The 22,014-nt window shown below is 36.7% G+C and overlaps 1 protein-coding gene across 1 annotated transcript in view; it reads left to right on the top strand.

The window, feature by feature from the left end:
- The window catches only part of Pola1 (DNA polymerase alpha 1, catalytic subunit), a 313,981-nt gene that overhangs the window by 130,416 nt on the left and 161,551 nt on the right, over positions 1–22,014 (top strand). The window contains 3 exon segments of the mRNA NM_053479.1: positions 1,717–1,849; positions 7,957–8,088; positions 13,168–13,342. Coding sequence (NP_445931.1) covers positions 1,717–1,849; positions 7,957–8,088; positions 13,168–13,342 — 440 coding nt within the window.

Here is a 22,014-nt window from a genome sequence, read left to right as displayed (position 1 = left end):
CCTCCCCTTCTATATGGGTGTTCCCCTCCCCATCCTCCCCCCATTGCCGCACTCCCCCCAACAATCACGTTCACTGGGGGTTCAGTCTTAGCAGGACCCAGGGCTTCCCCTTCCACTGGTGCTCTTACTAGGCTATTCATTGCTACCTATGAGGTCAGACTCCAGGGTCAGTCCATGTATAGTCTTTAGGTAGTGGCTTAGTCCCTGGAAACTCTGGTTGCTTGGCATTGTTGTACATATGGGGTCTCGAGCCCCTTCAAGCTCTTCCAGTTCTTTCTCTGATTCCTTCAACGGGGGTCCTATTCTCAGTTCAGTGGTTTGCTGCTGGCATTCGCCTCTGTATTTGCTGTATTCTGGCTGTGTCTCTCAGGAGAGATCTACATCTGGTTCCTGTCAGCCTGCCCTTCTTTGCTTCATCCATCTTGTCTAATTGGATGGCTGTATATGTATGGGCCACATGTGGGGCAGGCTCTGAATGGGTGTTCCTTCTGTGTCTGTTTTAATCTTTGCCTCTCTATTCCCTGCCAAGGGTGTTCTTGTTCCCCTTTTAAAGAAGGAGTGAAGCATTCACATTTTGATCATCCGTCTTGAGTTTCATTTATTCTAGGCATCTAGGGTAATTCAAGCATTTGGGCTAATAGCCACTTATGAATGAGTGCATACCATGTGTGTTTTTCTGTGATTGGGTTACCTCACTCGGGATGATATTTTCCAGTTCCAACCATTTGCCTATGAATTTCATAAAGTCATTGTTTTTGATAGCTGAGTAATATTCCATTGTGTAGATGTACCACATTTTCTGTATCCATTCCTCTGTTGAAGGGCATCTGGGTTCTTTCCAGCTTCTGGCTATTATAAATAAGGCTGCTATGAACATAGTGGAGCACGTGTCTTTTTTTATATGTTGGGGTATCTTTTGAGTATATGCCCAAGAGAGGTATAGCTGGGTCCTCAGGTAGTGCAATGTCCAATTTTCTGAGGAACCTCCAGACTGATTTCCAGAATGGTTGTACCAGTCTGCAATCCCACCAACAATGGAGGAGTGTTCCTCTTTCTCCACATCCTCGCCAGCATCTGCTGTCACCTGAGTTTTTGATCTTAGCCATTCTCACTGGTGTGAGGTGAAATCTCAGGGTTGTTTTGATTTGCATTTCCCTTATCACTAAAGATGTTGAACATTTCTTTAGGTGTTTCTCAGCCATTCGGCGTTCCTCAGCTGTGAATCCTTTGTTTAGCTCTGAACCCCATTTTTAATAGGGTTATTTGTCTCCCTGCGGTCTAACTTCTTGAGTTCTTTGTATATTTTGGATATAAGGCCTCTATCTGTTGTAGGATTGGTAAAGATCTTTTCCCAATCTGTTGGTTGCCGTTTTGTCCTAACAACAGTGTCCTTTGCCTTACAGAAGCTTTGCAGTTTTATGAGATCCCATTTGTCAATTCTTGATCTTAGAGCATAAGCCATTGGTGTTTTGTTCAGGACATTTTTCCAGTGCCCATGTGGAACCCTATACTCTTAACGTCAGACACAGATTGGATGTGCGGACATACATATAGGCAATAAACAGAAAATAAAGTGTAAATTGCCTTTTAGACAGTAATCCTCATATTAGTTAACATAAGTGCTTATCCTCATGCCAATCTCGTGACATGATGTCTGTCTTTTTTTTTGTTAATGACATATGATACGAAAAAAATCATATTTTTTTCTTTATACAGCTTTGTCATTGGCCAGATTCTTTCTGATCAAAGTCGGGACACCATTGTGGAAAACATTCAGAAGAGGTTAATAGAAATTGGAGAAAATGTGCTAAACGGCAGTGTCCCAGTGAGCCAGTTTGAAATTAACAAGGTAAATGTAGTATTTATTGCTGAGCCCAGCTGCTGCCATGTGTTTTTCTCCTCCTTCAGAGAGTTGAAGAACCACCTCATCCTTGCAATTTCAGTAAATTCGAGCTGGTGGTGGAAGCTGCTGAACAACTGTCTCACAGATTGAGCATTAGCATAGCTCTTGCAGCCACAGGTACTGCCGTGGTGCTGCAGACGACCCATCTTTCCCTTTTACTTCCAGATAGCATATGGAGTGACAGCCTTTGTCTCAGGGCCTAGAGAATGCTCTCTTTTTCATAGTCCTTTAAAGTAATAATTGCATGATGCATAAATCTGTTCATTCATATTCATTCTTATAGTTTCATTCATTTCCCCTTCCCCCTCCTGGTCACCCTCCCCTGTCCCCCCTATTCCCTTTCCCCTCTCTCCTTGTCTTTCTCCTTCTGCTTCTGCTCCCAAATGTGAATGTTACCTCACAGATGAGGATCTGTCGTCAAAAGGTTTTTGGGTGCAAATTCAGTTAAAATTAAGATAGTAGTGGTAATCACTCTATATCTAAAATATTTGTGTATCTTAAAATAATATTACATTGTGGGTATGGGTATCTTTTCCTACCTATATCTATATTACCTGAAAAATTATATATGCAAGTCCCGAGGTTTGATTCCTAGCACCCATAAACAAAGTTAATCAATACATTAATCATCTATTTTGCTGACATGTTTACTTAATTTTTTCTTCATTAAATTTAATTGTAAATAACTTCACTGAACATCTTCATTCACTTGTTATTTTGCATTCAGATGAATTACTTTTTTGTACAATCCATGAAGTAAATAAAAAGAACATTTGTATCAAAAGATACAACTACCTATCCAAATGGATCTAGGAAAATCGTTTTGTGAAAAGGTGGTATCAGTTAATAATAACAAAATATGTATGCTATTTTCATCATAGTTTCTTTGTCATGGTGATGACTTCTTTTTTTAAATAAAACATTACCACCATGGTGGACATGGAACTTTCACAGTGAGTTTGTTTTTATTTGAATTTTGGAGAGTACAAAACTCTAGGCATATACTTAAGACTTAACATACCTTCTTAGATTATTTTTTTTCTCTACCTTGAATATCATGTGTTTAGTTTAAAAAATGAAGACCTTATATCTATCATACGTGAGGCTGTATGTGCCTTAACGCTAGCTCTTCACTATAAATAATGAAGTGCGTGCCAGCATTGGCATCTGTGGACTGTTTGCTAATAAGCATTTTTACTTTCCAAAATTTTACATGAATGAGTTTAATCATTATTCTTATTTTAGTGTTTAGTATTCTAAATACAGTATCTCTGGCTCATTTTTGTCTACCTTCCTTCAAACACGCCTGTCCACGACAGCAGGGTCCAGGAACAAATTTTAAAAATCAGTCTAGCTCTCTCTCTCTCTCTCTCTCTCTCGCTCTCGCTCTCGCTCTCGCTCTCGCTCTCGCTCTCGCTCTCGCTCTCTGTCTGCCTCTACTACCCTCTCAACCCCAACTCCCCTCCCCTTGCCCTGAATAAACTCTAAAAAAAAAAAAAAAAAAAAAATCAGTCTAAGTCTGACTATATTATTCACAACACCACAAATGCATCTACAAGGATAGTATTTTCACATTCTTATTGGCTCATATTATAGTATGTATAAAGAACATTAGTCAAGAAAATAACAGTATTTCTGTGTCTACATTAATATTTTTTATTTGATTTCAAGACAGGGTCTCACTATGTAGTTCTGGCTTGCCTGGAACGATCTGCGTAAGCCAGATTAATTTGCCTCTGCTGTCTCAGTGCTGAGATTAAACAAGTATGTACCACCAGCCCAGCAAAAGGGACTGATGTCTGCACAGGCCAGGAATCAAAATTCATACTCGTTTTTCTTATTTACATTTCCAAGCAGACAAAAGTAAAAGAATAGCATCACATCTCTAGTATCAGTTGTTCAGGTTCAATAATTATCATTTTATGCTGAGATTACTATTAGCAGTACTTCATGTATAGTATGTTAATAAGGGCAGTAAATCTTACAGTTTACTTATTTAATGTCTCCATCTGAGTGTATGTATATGTATCACATGCATGAAGGAGTTCTAGGAGTTCAGAGGAGGAAGTCAGATCACAGAACTGGAATTGCTGGCAGTTGTGAACTGTCATGTGAGTGCTGGGAACCGAAACTGGGTCTTCTGCAAGAACACTAGGCACCCTTTAATCACTGAGCCATCTCTCTAGACTGAGCCATGCTCTTTTGTGTGAGCAAAACAGAAACTGACTTAATTGGCTTTACATTCTACATCTTATTTAGCATAGTTGCTCATAACTAATAGCAATTTGATGAGCACTAAAAGAATTTGCTTGTTATCTACTTAGCAAGTAGGGAATTCCTCTTACATGTACAGTAGTAGATTCTGAGATAAGTCAAATGAGGAAAACCCAGTTCATATTTCAAATTCTCTGTCTCTGTCTCTCTGTCTCTCTGTCTCTCTCTCTCTCTGTGTGTGTGTGTGTGTGAGTGTGTGTGTGTGTGTGTGTGTGTGTGTGTGTGTGTGTGTGTCTCCACCAGGGTAACTGCAGCAGGACTTCTGTAACTTTCTCTGAGATAGTCTCTCACTGATCTAGAACTTGCTAGGTAACCAAGCTAGCTGGATGGGAAGCCCCAGGGAGCCACCTGTCTTCCATATCCCCAGTGCTGAGATTACAAGGGCAAGTCTGTACTCAACTTTTTATGCATTTTGGGGCATCAAATTCAATTTCTTCTGCTTGTACAAGTGCTATGCCAACTATGCCTTCTTAGCTCCTTTTTTGTTTTTTGAGACAGGTTTGTCTCTCACTGACTTAGAACTTATTGACTGGGTTGCTGACTGGCTAGCCTGTAAGTTCTAGAAGGTGCAGGGAACTGCCTGTCTCTGTCCAGTGATAGGAGTGGCAAGTACTAGCAACTGATTGGACTGCTTTGTCATTTGTTTTTCTTATCATGGATTAAACAATTTAATGACAAAACCATCTTTCAAGCCCTTTTAGAGTTTCTAAATAAGTTTGTTTGGGTATAGTAGTAATAGCTGGCACTTGGGAGGCAAAGGCTTTTTAAAGCCCACCTTGTCTATTTATTGTTTGAGGTGCGCTAAGGCCACATAGTGTGACAGCGTTTTTTTGTTTGTTTGTTTGTTTTGTTTTTAATTTCTGTAGTGTTGTTACAAGTATAATAAATTTTGATGAATTATATCATGATTAGAGGTCTGTTTCAGTTTATAGTAAGCTATTCATCTGTAAAAGGTGAGTTGTCTTTCTGTTAATCTTTAACTTGTATCATTTAAAATTTGGGAAATTGAGATTTTGCATTTTATTTTGCTCAAAGGTGAATAGACTAGAAAAAGACTGCCCCATGGATGGTATTAGAAAATATGGCTTGTTTGTGTTTGGTTGCTTGGTTTTATTATCTTTGTAGATAATGTTTGCAGAACTTGAAAATGGCAAGTTAGATTAGGATGGAGGCCTACATAAAGTTGTGAGATTTACTTTTATGGAGATTTTAGGCCTTGCTATAAAAGTAAAACCATCTGTTATTTTTCTGGAGTATTGTAATCTTAAATATTTGTAAGATAACACAACATACTGGTTTTGGTAGTCATGGAGACCTTGAATGTATACCACTAGAGTGCATTTAAAATATTTTTAAATTGCATGCCTGTGTCCTTGGAGCTGGGGTGACACAGGATTGTGCATATGTACGTGTGCGAGTGTGGGGGATTCATATGCCATGGCATGCATGGTAAATTCAGGGGACAGCTTGAAGGAGTTAGATCTCTCTGTCTACCACAGATCAAACAGATCACCCGTCAGGTATCTTTCCAGCTCTATATATGTTGGAGATATATATATATATATATATATGTGTGTGTGTGTGTGTGTGTATGTGTGTGTGTTTCTAAGTCCAGCTTGTAAAACTTTTGATACTTTCTATTACATCATTAGAAATACTGTTCCATAATGTTCAGAATTCTTAATATTGTACTAAAAAGTACTGTTTTAAAAAAAGGAAAGTTACCTAGTGTAATGGCATTTCTTAATTTAAAGAATATTTCATGAGTATGAGTGTTTGGCCTGCATGTGTGTACATAAGTACATTGCATGATTGATGGGTGTCCTTATAGGCCAGAGGAGGCATCCAATTTCTTGGAACTGGAATTACAGGTAGTTGTAAGCCTCCATACATTACTGGGATGTAAACCTAGGCACTTAGCAAGAGCAGGCAGTGGTCTTAACCACTGAACAATCTCACCACCACCACCCCATTTCCCATTTTGCAAAGCTTTATCGCCTATCTTGGTAGACACTATCTGAACTTTATTGCCTACTTTCCATGTCTATTTTGTTGTAACGTATGGTTTTACTGCTATATAAAAATAAATTTCAGTTGATAATTAGAATAATCAGAGATAATTAGGTAAAGGTAAAAGTATTTATATTTTCCTGATAGCTTAAAGACTCTTCTTTGATCCCGCATTAGAATTCTAGAGGTTGTATATTTTAAAAAGTTGTTTGTGATGTGAAGTCTAAAGTCAGTAAACTGTGTAGGTTGGATTTTTACTTATTTTTGTTAGTATATATTCATTGTATAAAATAATGTGTTATATGTTTAACGTGTTCTTTCTCCATGTTTACCATCTATTTTTATCTTATTTACTCCTGTATTGGACTTTGAATAGTGGGTATTTTATCTGTGTATGACATTGTAGAATTTGTTGGTTGGTTCCCTGAACTTTGTGGATATTAAAATGAGTGTATTTCAAGTACACTGTTTAGAAGTATGTTAGAATATTCCTACTTCATTAGAAATATCCAGTATTGGGAAGATGTCAAGTTCTAAGAAGTGCAAACATGTTTTCTAAGTTTCAAATTGGGCTTGAAAGGTTGTATTTGATGATGCCTATTGTCAGATTGATTCTTTTCTCTTCTTCTTAAAGTAACAGGTTTTATTTAGTTTAGATTTTAAACTGCTGGTCCACATGTCCAAACAACTAGTTTCCTTACCATTCTTTCAAGCAAAAATTTCATTCTATGTAATTTCTATGCATTCTATGTAAATAGCAGATAGTTTAGCCTGTAACTCAAATAGTTCCCCAAACAATTCCTAGAGTACCCTTTATTTTTCAGATATGTTTTGTATATTCATTGTGTTTAATCATACAAAACAGCACAGTTGGTATCAAAGTTTAAAAGCTTTAGGAGTTACTAACTTTGCTAGATATGATGGGTCATGCTTGTAATACCAGCATTCAGAAAAGTTGAGGCAGAAGGATTGCCTTACGTTTGTAGCTCGTCCGTGCTGCATAGTGAGTTCTAAAGTCATCTTCTGCTGCAGAGGGAGACTGCCCCCTCACAGTTACTGGATTTTACTGCTTAGTCAAGAATGTTCTCAAGTGAAAGTACCTTGCTATGGTGGTAGAAAGAATACAGCGACTATTAGTACAACTTGGTGCTCCTCTTGGGATTCACATTTTTAAGGCAGCTACCATTTTATCCAGCTTTCCTTCTGTATCATCAATACAAATACCAGTGTTAGAAAACACCTTTCTCCTGCCTGGTGCTGTTCCAGATCTTGTGTGCACTTCATGTTACAAACCCATTGCTTAAGTTGACTTTCAGGGTAAATTCTGTGCTGTTTGGTACATTGGGGTGGGGGTGGGTTATATATAAGAAGTCTTCGAGAAACGGATCATTAAATGAGGGCAGCTGTTATTCTTCAGTCTAACTAATCAGATGAAAAAACTACAAACATGATAACTCTATGGCTACATAGAACACTGGAGCTATAGTCTTGATTTATTTTAAGTATTCAAATTATTATGTGAGAAAACCCATAAATATATTTATTTATTTATTAGGCTTGTGTGTGGTTATGCCAATTACTAATTGATGGAGAGAAAGACCTTGAGAAGATGGACTGTTGGATGATAATGTGGCCATGTTGTCTGCATTCATTGTCACTATTATGTTATACATACATGATTCTGGCAAAAAATGTTTGATACATGTATGCATAAACAGTTTTATTCTAAATTTTGGTGGGATTTTTGTTCCCCATTTTTTGTCTTTTAGGCATTGACAAAGGATCCCCAGGATTACCCTGATAAAAAAAGTCTACCTCATGTACATGTTGCACTGTGGATAAATTCTCAAGGAGGCAGGAAGGTGAAAGCTGGCGATACAGTGTCATATGTTATCTGTCAGGTAAAACTATTGTGGAAGACTTGTGCTTCTTAAGAATAGTAGTCTGGGAAGGTGACTCAATGGGAAAAGTGTTTGCATATATAAAGACCTGAGTTCACATCTCCAGAACTCACATACAAACAGGTAGAGTAGCTTGTATCTGTAACTGTAATACTGGAGGGGGTTCATGCAGATACTCAGAACTTGATGGCATTCCTTGAATGACACTGTTTTAAAAATACAGAGATGGTTCAGTGGTTAAGAGCACTGACTGCTCTTCCAGAGGTCCTGAGTTCAATTCCCAGCAACCACATGGTGGCTCACAACTATCTGTAATGAGATCTGATGCCCTCTTCTGGTGAATAAACCTTAAAAAAAAATATAAAGAAGAGTACTGGAGAAGTGGCCCAGCAGTCAAGAGCACTGGCTAGTGGCTCCAGAGGATCTGGATTCAATTCCAGCACCTATATGGTGGCTCACTACTGCTTGTAACTCTAATTCCAGGAGATCTGGCACTCTTCTTCTGGCCTCCTCAGGTACCAGATACATATATGTTGCACAGACAGACATACAGATAAAACACATTTATACATAAAGTACAAGGAATATATGTTACCTGATATGTACCTTTCCTCCACGCACATGTGCACATATGAATGTATATACACACTAAACCACTAGTCTATGTATAGGAATCTTGGGTCAAAGCTAGATTGCCATATTACCTTATTTAGTAGTAGTCTTCTAATTAACTGGTCCCATATAGAGATGGTTTAGTTAAGCTAGCTTTCAAGTCTTAAAAACGGAGTTCTATAATGTTTCATTACAAGTTTCACAAGAAATTCAAAGTATGATTTGGAGATCATTTGAAATTATTATTAATGAGGCAGTTTTATAATAATTACTGGCGTTTCAATGCTAAAATAATTTTTGTGACAATAATGTCATGGGCTGTGATTGCTTACTTAGTATGTTAGTATGTGTGATGCCTTGCATTTGATTCCCAGCAATACAAAAAAGAGAAAAGAAAGTATATGTACTTACAGTGGTATGACAAGCAATAGTAGTGGGTTGTTGTTATCAATCGTTCTTTTTGTGACAGTTTTCATTGTGATGAGTCAGTGGAGTGGTAGAATAAATAGTTTGTCTTCCTAGCTCATCAAATGAATTACTTGAAAAAAATATATAGCTCCATGGAGAAGGTTGGAAGGCCTGAAGATAGACTTTATGAAAGAAAGTAGAAATGATCCACCTAGTTTTTTCCTTTCTCCTCACCCTTCTCACTTCCCGTTCTCTCCCAACTCTCTCCTCGTGTTTCCCTTATTCCTGTTTTGTAAAACACCTCTTAGGAAATATAATCTTTCTCAGTATACTTTCCAACTGAAATCTAGTTCTGTTTGAGAATGGCATGTCACTAACAGGGTCCGTAGGGAGGTAGGACAGAGTAGGACATTAGGATTTTTTTTCCCCTGAAAGCACTTGACTCCAGCTGGAAGAAAAGAACATCAATCTTTTCTCCCTGTATGCAAAACGAAGTTAGTAATAAGCCTATCTCAAGTTCTTTAAAATTACTAATGTATGGTCTACTTCACCCCAAGGCATAATTTATCTGAGTAAGATTTTTTTTTTTACATTCATAAGAGTCATATTACATTATTATAGTAAAAATTTTAGGTAAGCCTTAAAATTAATTTCTATACAATTGACCTTTGCTAAAACCCAACCAGTATGCTTTCCAAGCATAAAGCTTCATGGAACCCAAGGCTCGTCTGTTAGTGTAATATGGGCCTCATACTGTAGATGATGTACATAACAGTGCTAAATACATGGACAGGAATCGGCACTTGACTCTGTCTCCCTCCTAGGGTTACCCTTGATTAAGAACTGTTAGAGAAAGCCAGTTCCTGCAGGAAAATATTTCCATAAATGTCTGCCTTGCTCAGTTCCTTAATGTGCTTTGCATATTGCTTCTGACAAGTCTCATCTCAAAAAAACAATTTTCAAATTATGCAAATAAAGATTTTGGTAAATAGGCTAGTTTTTTTTTTCACTTATGTCTTCATATAAATTGAAAAGCTCTTAGATTATTAATGACAAGAACAGATGGTAGCTTATAACTTTGAAAAATAATACAGGTTCAATAAAATAGCATCTAATGATGAAATCAGGACAGGTAAATATTTTGTTTAAAACTGGAGTGGAGGCATTTGGTAATGTATAAAATAGTATGATAGATGTATTTCAAAGTCAAGCTTGGATTCCTTAATGTCAAAATATTTGCTCTTATTCCCGTTTTGATTAAAATATGTCTTTAAAATGCTGATGCTAGTGCAGTACAATAAACCCTATTTGATGTCACTTTAGCATTTTGCCATCCACTTAATACTCGTCCTTCTTTTAAAAGTACAATACATATTTGTTTTAATTAACTTATTTTTTCCTTAACACATTCTAAGAAAAGGGGCATAGGATCTTAATTTGCTATTGTTCTCCTCAGTGGGACAAGTTACCTTTAATCAGGATTGGTCTCCTTTTCTTTTAAGTTTCATATCATAATATTTAGAAAAAGTTTGTGAAAACCTGTGGTAACAAATTTCTAAGATTGTTCATTGCCTGGAGGCAGGGTGTCCTCTAAGAATATCCTGTTTTTCAAATAGGTTCAGTTTTATTTAATCTTTACTATATAGAACACTGACTGTATCATACTGGTAACTCAAAGATTTATTTTTAAAATTGTGATGAGTGTTTTGCCCACATGTATTGTGTACAACACATACGTGCTTGATGTCTGTAGACACAGAAGAGGGCATCAGATCCCTTGGAACTGTAGTTACAGACTGTTGTGAACTGCCATGTAGATGCTGGCAACTCAATCCCAGTCTTCTGTAAGACCAACAAGTGCTCCTGATTGTTGAGCTATCTCATCAGCCTTTGTCTACTAATTTAATCTTGTAATTACTTAGTTTACACAAGTCATCATTTTTGTAAGGCATACCTTTGACATAATTGCTTTAAGAGGACCCCCTGTCAACCACTTAGATTTTTTCCATTAGTTTCCCATTAACAATGGCTTGTGTAGAGCACCTACCTATTCTACAATTCATGAATTGATGCATGGATAGCCGAAGAAAGGCCACTTTGCTTCCATAACCATTCTTAGAAGGTATATAAAACATGTCCACGTGTGCCATGGTGTTGACATCTTGTTCGGTTTAAGAACTAGATCTTTGAGTAATATATCTTAGGTGAGAGCCAAAATGGATTTCTAGCACATTATAAAAGCTGTTAGCTAGCCAGTTGTGAACTTTGCTATGTTTGAGCTTAAATTTTAAAAATACGGTAGGAAATATGTTAGGCTCACTCTTAGCTACAAGCTATTTAGAGGTAGAATGCTTTAAGTAAAAAGAATGCTCAGAAATTTGCATCTGCTGTTTAAAAATACAAATATTCCTTCATGAAATCTTCTGGTGATATGTTTGAAAGTAACTCAAGCACTTGGTGTGCAGTTCTTGGGACAGAACTTAGGACCGTGTGCGTGCCACACAAGTATTTTACCTTCCCTCCAGTTCACTGTGCCTTAAATTTTTTTCACTTCTTCAAAATTGATTAATTCATCATTAAATAATTGAATTTCCTCAGTGTGGTGGTATAAACCCAGCTCTTGGAAGGTGGAGAGACAAAGATCAGTAGTAGTACAAGGTCATCCTTTGATACAACACTAAGCTAGAAGTTAGCCTAGGGCAGTATAAGATCAGCAACAAAAAAAAATCATGAAAGAAAAAATTAAACTCAACAGAAAGCTAATTTTATTGGGTGAGCAGATTTTTGGTATTAAGAGGCTGAGTATAGCAATATGGAGACATAGCCTGTTGGTTGTTTTCAAACTCCAGAGAGCAGCTGCTACTTATTTTTACCTTACAATTCAGTTTGCTTAAAGGACATGATTAAGCCTCATTCATTCTCATTAATTTTTTTTTATTGAGTTGTGAATACGAACAAACAAATTTTAACCTGAGGGTAGCTTTCTTTCTAGAGATTTCATTATACTTTAGACCAGGTAGCACCTAAATGAAAGACAGATAAATTCTGCTACTATCGGGAACATGTGCTGAGAGAGAAGGCCCTGCCTTGTGTCTCTGGTAAAGACCATGATGTGGAAGGTTGCCTATGTTTTGAGCTGAATGCTGAGCTGAGAAGAGACTGATTGTGGCAGGAGTGAAAGAATAGGATTCACATTATAATCAGTTCTGCAGAGCAGCTGAGCACTGTGAATAGTTATAATTTACTAGTCTGAATATTAAATTCTGTTGTTTCAGTCAAGAGGAAGAGTGGAGTGAATCATTGGATGTTGGTCCAGTAGAATGATGACTTTTTGATTCACAGATGACAGTGACATCACTACAGAGCTGTATGTGGGCTAATTACATAGAATCTCACAAGTTTAATTTTATAGTATAAAAGAAATGGCTCCTGAAAAGAGTATCTATCTCACCTTCTTTTGCTAGAGGAGGGACCGACTGAGTAGTACCCCTTCCACTGGTCATGTATTTGACTCTTGAGCGCTGCTGCTTTGTAGGTAGATTAGTTACTTTTCTTGTCGCTATGATAAAATACCCCAAAAGAAACAAAGGACAAAGGATTTATTTTGGCACACAGTTGAAAAGGATACATGCTTCTATGGCTGGAGTTGTTGCTGGAAGAAATTGCATTAACAGAATCAAAGGAGTGTTATTTATTCTTTTATTGTTATGTCTTTAAAAACCTTTCTCAGTAGACTAATTGTCACTAGTCTTTTCTCTTTTTCTTCTATTATATGGCAGGTAGAATTATAATCTAGCTAGTGTCATCTTACTGGTTTAATATCCTGACAGAAAAGAACACAATACACTGGATTTACATTCTCAAGCTGCGGATAAGATTGAGACCAAAAGTTCTTAATCTTCCTATTCTAAGATACATATGGGATTTTGAACAGGGCAAGACTTCTTGGAGTTTGGAACTAAGGACATAACATTTAAACTTTTGTCCATTTGTTTGATTAAGCAAGTGTATGTGTGATTGAGTTGCTCACAAATTTACCTATTCCGTGTCTTCTTTTAGGATGGGTCAAACCTCCCTGCAACTCAGAGGGCCTATGCACCCGAGCAATTGCAGAAACAGGACAATTTAGCCATCGACACCCAGTACTACTTGGCCCAGCAGATCCACCCTGTTGTGGCTCGAATCTGTGAGCCAATAGATGGAATTGATGCTGTACTCATTGCATTATGGCTAGGTAAGTGTCCCAAGCTCATGAAAAGCCTCATAAAGTAGTAGTGATATGCATATTCCTCCTGTGTCCGTTAGGATCCCTGCTCGTGAAGCAAGACTGTGTCTGTTATCTTGTTTCTTGCTCTTTGTATTTACTTGGCTCGTCTATCTCAGCAGAATGTGAGGTCCACGTACTTGCTACCTTTCTAAGTCTGTGCCTACAGGTAATACTGAGCGAGTGCTGAGCGAAGAAAGAATTTTATGTACTAGTGTGCTCAGGGGGCTTCCATTTTTAAAGGTCTACTTAGTCGCCTTCCATTAATAAGGAGGCTAATGATTTTTTGCATTTTTTTATTCATCTTGTCGCAAGGTATTTTGTTAGAAAGTGAGAAAATGCATCTTTAACTTTTAGTTTTTACTTTAAAATTTCTAAAATTAGACTCACTGTTATTATCCAGAAATTGGATGGTTCCTAATTTATCATCATCTCCAGAGGTGGCAGCTAATCTTGAGGCACCAATGTCTCTTTGATTTTTTTTTTTTTTTACAGTTTTACCCCTATGCTATGTCATTATTGCCATCTTTGCTTTAAAATAGGCTTCTTAAACATCCCTCATTTCAATTCTATGTGGCCAGAACATACTTATGTTGCTTTTAAGGTCCCTACTCTATTCTATAGTAAGCAAAGCAGAGTGTTTTTAAAGGACTGCTTAATAAAGTCCTTAGATGGTACCTCCTTCTCCATAAATCAAGGGCAGTAATGCTACGGACATCTCACAGTCTTTAGCGCTGACTATTTCACACTAGTTTCTAATTTCAACCTACATTAACCTTGTTCCTACTCTGCATTCCATGTTCTCTAATGTGTTGCTCATTTTCTCTCTTATTTGTTGGAAAAATTTTCTCTCACTTTAACCAAAATGTTGAGCTGGAGTGTCACAGGACATTGGCCATCTCTGGGGCCTGGTTTTTATATTAACAAGCCTCTGAAACTTGGTTGCACGTTGATGTTGTTTGTGGGTGATAGAATATAGTTGCTCTCACAGAGATAAGCTATATGCGTGATACTTAGCACGGGACTCGGAGTAGAGGGAGTGCTCAGCATGTGATGGTAAATCCACCTGCCATGCTACCTTCAGTATCCAGTGTAAATATGTCCATCTTCTTTCAGTCCACAGGATTTATGAGTAGGTAGTAGTCAGTGTGTCTTTGGAATGTCATTGGATTTTCCAAAGCTCATTATCAAATCACATATATTCCATCGTGCCCGTGTTGAATGTGTTTCTGAGATCAGCCCCGCCACCCCCATCCCTACTATCCCATCAGTGTCTGATCTGGAAGTGGAAACTCATTTTTGACATTTGCCTAAGCAAAACATAATTAGGAAGATAAAATTCTGCTACCAAAATAATCATATAATGTATTCTCCAAGTTGAGTTGTATTTGATGATGTTTATAAATCCTCAGCTGGGAGGAGGAAACTATAAATGCATGATTTTTAGCATCATGTTTTTGGTTATATATTGAGTGCTTACTCTGTTTGCTGTGATAAGTACTTTCCATATCTTATTCAGTCATCGTGACAGCCTCCTTTAGGCATATTGCATTAGCTCTATTTTACAGAGGAGGAAGCTAAGGTAGTTTATCATATAGTAAGTAAGTATGGAGCTGTAGTTAGAGTTTTGCTAAGCTCTGTGTGATTCTAAAGGTTTTGCTCCTGACCACTGTGCTAAACTTGCTCCTCAGCAGTAAATGGCATAGCTCTAAGAGACTGAAAGATGTTCTTTACCAGGAATGATGTGGGGGAGATTTGCAAGCATGAGGAGCTTTGCTTTGTGCCCTCTTAGCAGATCTAGTCCTTTATCTGCTCTCCCAATTTTTCCTTTGATTGTGTAATAAATAATCTAATCCAAAGGCAAACTATCCTGTCTGTCTTTGGTTTTGAGTCTCCCAGTGGTCAAGAATTGATAGGGAACCTTAACAATGAACACCATTTAACAGAAGGAAGTTCAGAGCACTGTGTTCCATCAAAAGAGCTGGACAGCAGAGCATCCTGAGTCTTTCCTGTGTGCATAAGTTTGAGACCTACTTGTTATTTCAAGAGTGGTAACATTGGGAGGGAACTGGACTGATTTTGTTGATTCTGAAGGTCATAAATAAGATTCCATGGGAACAGATTTGTGTTTTGGATCCTGGGCTTCAATATCAGAGGCTTGTCTATTTATGCTAAATACATACTCTCTCATGAACATCAATCCTCAATAGTAGGCATAGTTTTAAAAAATCTTTTTAGTTTTTAACAGTTTTACTCCTTATTATTTACTTAAATCATAATAACTTGCTGCTTTATGAATCCAGTTTAAATAATTTGCAAAGCTCTATTGGCAGATTAATGAGTCCCATCTCTAGAGGTTTCATGTGCTATCTTTTATTATCTCAACTAATCTTAATTTGTAGAGGACACCTTTTAGTCTTGGACATGTCCTGTGAAATACCCATTCCTACTCCAAAATCAGAAAGGTGTGAAAGCGGTGGCTTGAACACAAGTTTTTAGTAGCCCCTTCTTCATGCCATGTAGTTGATTGAAGTCAGTGGAAGGTCTCCATCTTGAGACATGAACAAACTGCTGTTATTCTCTCACTCCAGCCTATTTCTCCTCTATTGGCCTCTTGATAATGGACTGTTTGTCAGTGTGAGAAGTTCTTGTCAATTGTGTAGTTATCCTCCTCTCCTGTGTCTCGTCTCCCATCCTCTCCATTACTAGCCCTACCAGTAACATATCTTTGAGCCTTTTATTGTTCCCTCTTTCTTCATGTGAAGTTCTGCATTAACAGTATCAGCAGGAAACATTAGTGTGTACTAGGCAGCAAAGCAGGCATTTGCTTCTGCCCTGTTAAGGAACTGCTTTTATCGGCACCCTTTATTTCTCCATTCCACATGAAAAATTAAGGTGGCTGTTCACTTGGGACTTTGAGCCCACCATTACAGGTTCTCTTGGAGTTTGTGGTTTTAGAGAGGGATAGGGAGGAGATGTGGAAGTAGTGGCATAGTAAGGGGAGTATGACGGGCTATGGGCTTTCTAAGAGGTGCAGCTATAGGCATAAAATTACTGTAATTTATTTTCAAAATTCTAAATCTGTTTTCTTTATGTAAAAAAAACTGCAGTTAGTGAACTGACATTGTTAAATCAGTTGAAGTGTACAAATGTATACATAAAATACAAGCCCTCCAACTGCCTAATCACAGACATAAAATAATTCTCTTGCTTTTAATGTAGTTTTTATCTTTGATTAATGAAATGCATAACAGTGTCGAAACTTTAGTGAAGTTTGATACTTTGTCCTTTTAGTTAATATAAAGAAATCACGAATAATGGTATAATTTCATTTAGGAAAATTATTAAGTTCATGAATTTTTTTTAAGTCTCTTTTGTTGAAAGCACGTATATTTTTCAACTACCTTTTTCTTTCTCTAATGCCTTTATGCTACTTTCCTTGAAATAAAAGGCAAGCATCAAGTGTTGATTTTATCCTGTGGCTTTGCTTTGGAAATTCTCTATTTCTCTCCCATCAAGATGCCTCCTGAAGTCTGATGGCATGTTGCATGGCCAGATGTTCTATATGGGAAGGGCATTTTAGTGAAAAGGGAGAAAGAGGATAGTGTACTAAATAATTCAGTGAATAAGTCTGTTGAATTGAAAGAGAATAATTTGTTCTAATAACTAATGGTTCTCATTATCCCAGTATAAAATGTGTATCATTTTTCTGAAACTTATGTAAGATTATTACTATTGGACTTAAATAAAGTAAAATTTTACTTTTTCCATCTGTGAATAGGAAAAAATATAATATACTCTTCTAATACAATAGCCCTATGGGAAACATGGCCACTAAAAACTTGGAAGTCTTAGCTTTTGTTATCTAGACTATAGGTTTTTCCCTCTAGCTCTAATGAAAACTTTCTATGGTCTGTGGATGAAATATTCAAAGTGTGCTCAAACATCCAAATAGTCTTCAGTTCCTCAAAGACCAGACTAGTGGTAAGGGTAATCTAAAATTCATTCTAGCATTTCACCTTTCAGTAAATTTTTATTTTATACTTAGTTGTACTTAGAATTAATCTTTTTCTTCAATGAGCAATGAGTTTTATAAAGTACATTGCTTTATAGTCAATGCTAGATTTTAAGCATTGTTTATGTGGGTAGTTTTCTTATTGGTTCTGTGAAATTATTGGTATTTGTAGAATTGAGAATTTCATATCTGAAAATATTGCTTATAAGACAGAATGCAGTTAATCCCTTGTGTTCCTGAGTGAAAAATACAAGCAAAATGGCTCTAGCTGGTCATGCTGGTCATGGTATTGAATACCTGTAGGTCCTAGCCCTAGGGAAGCAGAAGCAGAAGGGATTGGTGGGTATTCTGGGACAGCCTGGTTTCCATACAAAGACCTTGGTCTCAATGAAATGAAATAAAATAAAATAAAATAAAATAGTTCATGCCACTGATGTTACAGAAGATAGTTTTTGTGAATTGACATGGCCCAGTACTTTTCTAAAAATAAATGCAGTAGTGAGTAAACAATATTTGGGAATGGTTTGGAGACTCTCGTGGAAATATTTCTCCAAAAATATGATGGAAGGCATAGAATGATAAACATGTGCTACGGAAAAACAATGATGCCACTAGCAGGCACCTTAAGTATTAGTTTGTCGAAGGGTTTTTTTTTCCTTGATTAAGCTCCCATGGGAGCATCTATATGTCACCATCATCTTCAAGCCTCACATCTTGATAGTTGGTGAGAAACTCTTCTTACATGCTGGGCTTCTGTCCCTAGACCATTATCCAGTGACTCCTGTTCCTATTCTGATTGACTTGTGTATTCTTTGAACATCTTAATGTCAGTCCTCTTATGACCAGCATCATGGGAGACTTTGAAGGATACAAAGGCAAGATAGAGCTTTGGGTTCTTTCAATTAACTTCAGGCCAAGTGATTATTAGTTTATTTCACTCTTTGTAAGAATGTTTAGTAGACCTCACAGCCTGTTTCCAAAAGACATAAAATAAAAGGTTATTAAAATGGCGGGAAAAGGTTACTTAAATTAAGTCTTCCCCAAATGACAATGAAAATTATGTTGCTTGTCCTAGCTATGTTAGCTTACTTCTGTAATCCTACCACTCTGGAAGCTAATGCAGGAGAAATAAGTTTAAAGCCAGCCTGGGACATGAGACCCTGTCATAGTTACTTTTCTATAGATAAAACACAAAGTCAACTTAATAAAAGAAAGAGTTTAAATGGGCTTGGAGTTTGAAAGTGTTGGAGTCTATGACTGCAGGACAAAGGCTTGGTGGCAGGCAGCTGGAGTAACAGTGAGAGCTCACATCTTGATCCACAAGAGTGGGCAGAGAACAGACTGAAAATGGTGTGAATCTTTCGAAGACTCAAAGCCATACTTCCTAATCCCTCCCAAATAGTTTCTATAACTTGGCACCAAGTATTCAAATATAAGAGTCATTCTTATTCAAGTCACCATGGACTCTATCTCAAGAAATAGCAAACCATAAAGAGAAAACAAAAAATAGGGATGTGGGTATAACTGTGTGGTAGAACAATTGCCTATCATGTGAGAGGTCATAGATTTGCTCTCATCACTATAAAATCTTGCTAATAGAAAAATGGGTAAAACATAGTAAGAAAACTAAATGTTTCATACTAAGGTACCTAAAGTGTATTAAATATATGTGTATAAATAAGACAGGAAGGGTTAAAGTGGTAAGTTGTTGGTTCCTCTTTGCTGTCAAATGTCAAAACTTTATTGCTTAAAAACATAATTTGAACAAAATCATAAAGAGGAAGCAGTTAAAAAATTACTAACATATTAGAATAGAAGCCTAAACCATTCTAGGATCCTTTCACCCCATCTATTAGTATATTTGGAAAAGCAGAGGGCTTTTTGTGAACTAGGTAATCATTAGCCTGTTATTTATTTTCCAAATTTTATTTAGTATAAGGTATTCTATCAATTTTCAGATTCAAATGAAGGAATAAAGTTACTTCTAAAGGTTCTGCTGAACTACTATATAGATTGAGCATCCTGAATCTGAAATGTTTCAGTCAGAAGCCTTTAGCACTAACTAGTACCTAGCTATTACTGTGAATGATTTAATAGTTCCTTAACTCTTCCTTTTTTTTTTTAGTTAAAAAAAAAAAGAAAGACAGAAACCAAAACCAAACCCCCTCCAAAAACCTTTATGTGGTATCAAATTTCACAACTGCTCTCATGTGACAGTTCATAATCAAAATACAAGCGCATTGAAAGTATTGCATAAAATTATGTGTGGGTTATGCATACAAGGGTTATATGGAGAGTAAAAGAATTTTGTATTTAGACTATCAACACAGAATCTTGTTATATATGTGCAAATTTGTTCAAATTCTAGGTCTGTGCCCTGAACCACATCTAGTTGCAAGTGTTTCAGAAAAGGCATACTCAGCCAGTACACATTTCATTCATTTAAAACTCATACTCGGGAGTAGCATTAAGACATTTTGAGTTGAAGTCATGAATGTTGCCCAGTAGGAATTTGTTACTGTTGAGATTTTGGAGAGCCATCTCTTTCAAAGCAGTGTACATATTGGGTTAGCAATATAGACTTCGAACATCTCCTAGTCCACATAGTTTTTTATTATTATTATAAATAGGAGTTACATATTTTTAATCAGGAACGACTATATAAAGTCTGAAGAATGCTCTACAATCAGTTTTTAGAACATTTCTATCACCTCTGACTACTCCATTCTTTCTACTTTTTCCCAGTCAACACTCCTACAGCAGCAACACTCATCTGATTTCTATCACCGTAGATAAATTTTTCCTAGTGTATAATTGTATGTAAATGATTTTCTACAGTATGGACTTGTTATGTTCAATTTCTTTGATTTCATGTAATATTTTTGATCTATCGTGTTTCTTGTATTGGTATTCATTTTTTTTTTCAATTCTGAGTATTATTGCTGATAGATTAATTTCCTTCAACCTGATTTTCACTTGGGACTATTAGAATAAAACTGGGCATTTTGTCTACACAGCTGTTTATGGAGATAGCATTGGCTCTTTAAATTTTCACTATATTTTCTTAAGTTCTAAACTTGTATTTCATGTATTGTTTTCTAGTAAGGCCAGATACTTATAAGCCTAGATTCATGCAAAAGAAACTGATTTACCTAAGATGATTTTTTTAAATTTAAGAATGACAATAGCAAGTCTATTAATTGGCTTCCCTAGTACCCTTGCTGACTCTTATTACAAACAGCTGCTTGCGGGTACCAGTTACTTCCTTTCCCAATTAGAATTTCATCTGTACAGATTTTCCATTTTCCCACTTGCATGGTGAGTATATGGAACTAACTGCCTTTCTCTGGTTATTTGTGGTTGTATTAAGAGACCTTATTTTTCTTTTGGAAGTAGGGAAAAATATTTGATCAAATACATCACAATACTTCTCAGATAAACAAGACTTGGTAATAAATAGTTTAAATATTTGAGAAGAGACATGAACATTGTAGTCTAAGATGGTTTTTAAAATACAATAGCAGAAAAAGTAATTGTGTGTCAAATGTTAAATAAATTGTGTGATTATGACTGGCGATATTAAGTTAAAACTGAACTGCTATGCTCACCCACCCAGTCAGTGCCTCTGATGCTTCCTTCTATAAATATGCCTTTGAAACTGAGAGCTTTGATCCTGTTGCCAAAATAATGTAAGATCCTAGAAAATTTCTAATTATAAATGACAGTATTTTAATTTCATTCTACTACCTCTCTGTCCTTCCCGTCTCAGCACAAGTGACTTGATCACCACAAGTCGCAGGATTGAAATAAGCATACATCTCATCATCTCTAGTTATTGTGGGGAAACCACAGCTGTTCTGCCAGACAATTAGTTTCCAAAGCCCACTCAAGTTACCCCCTTTTTTATTCTCTGCCTGACCAAATGATTCAAGTCACCTATTTAAAGGCAGTCTAGTAGAAGTTTCCTTTCTCAAACAGGACTTAAAGTTTGTTTCTTTAAACCAATTGTTCAGAGAAAGCTGTCCTAGGAGAGGTAAGGAATTTGGAATTCAGTTTTACATCTCTTGCTGAGCTTTCCTAGGGTTACACACTGTGAGCAGTTTAATATTAATTACAGAACGTATATGCAGGCAGGGCAAGCGTGATGGTAAAGATTGTGCTTTAAAGGCATTTTTGACAGCTTTTAATTTTGGGTTGTCACACAAAGGGAGTTTTCTGCTGCTGGTCTTTTTTGCACTCTTAAAATTCAAAATCTCCACCTCTAGGTGGCAGCACCAGATACTTTTTTCCTGTTTGAGGCCAGCTTTAATAAGTTCCAGTATAAGTAGTAAAATGTTCAAGTTTACCAAAACTTTGAAATATTCTATGAGTCTTTGGTTAAATTACTTCATGTGCTGAGTCAGTTTGGGACTTGTTTCAGTCTGGGTTTTCCAGTTTTCTGAAAGGATTTGTGACACCCCCCCCCCCCCGTTTTGAAACCCAGCTTTACACAAGTAAACCTTCTTCAGTTTGCCTGTTACATGTGTAATTTTCCTTCCAAGAAAACTACTTGTTTAATGATGTTTTAATGTTAAAGAGCATGTACAAAGAATGTTGCAGGCTTGATTATTTAAAAGTTAATTGCAGT

This window comes from Rattus norvegicus, chromosome X (assembly GCF_036323735.1).
Source record: "Rattus norvegicus strain BN/NHsdMcwi chromosome X, GRCr8, whole genome shotgun sequence".
NCBI classification, from domain to species: domain Eukaryota; kingdom Metazoa; phylum Chordata; class Mammalia; order Rodentia; family Muridae; genus Rattus; species Rattus norvegicus.
This window is presented reverse-complemented; position numbering and strand designations above follow the sequence as displayed.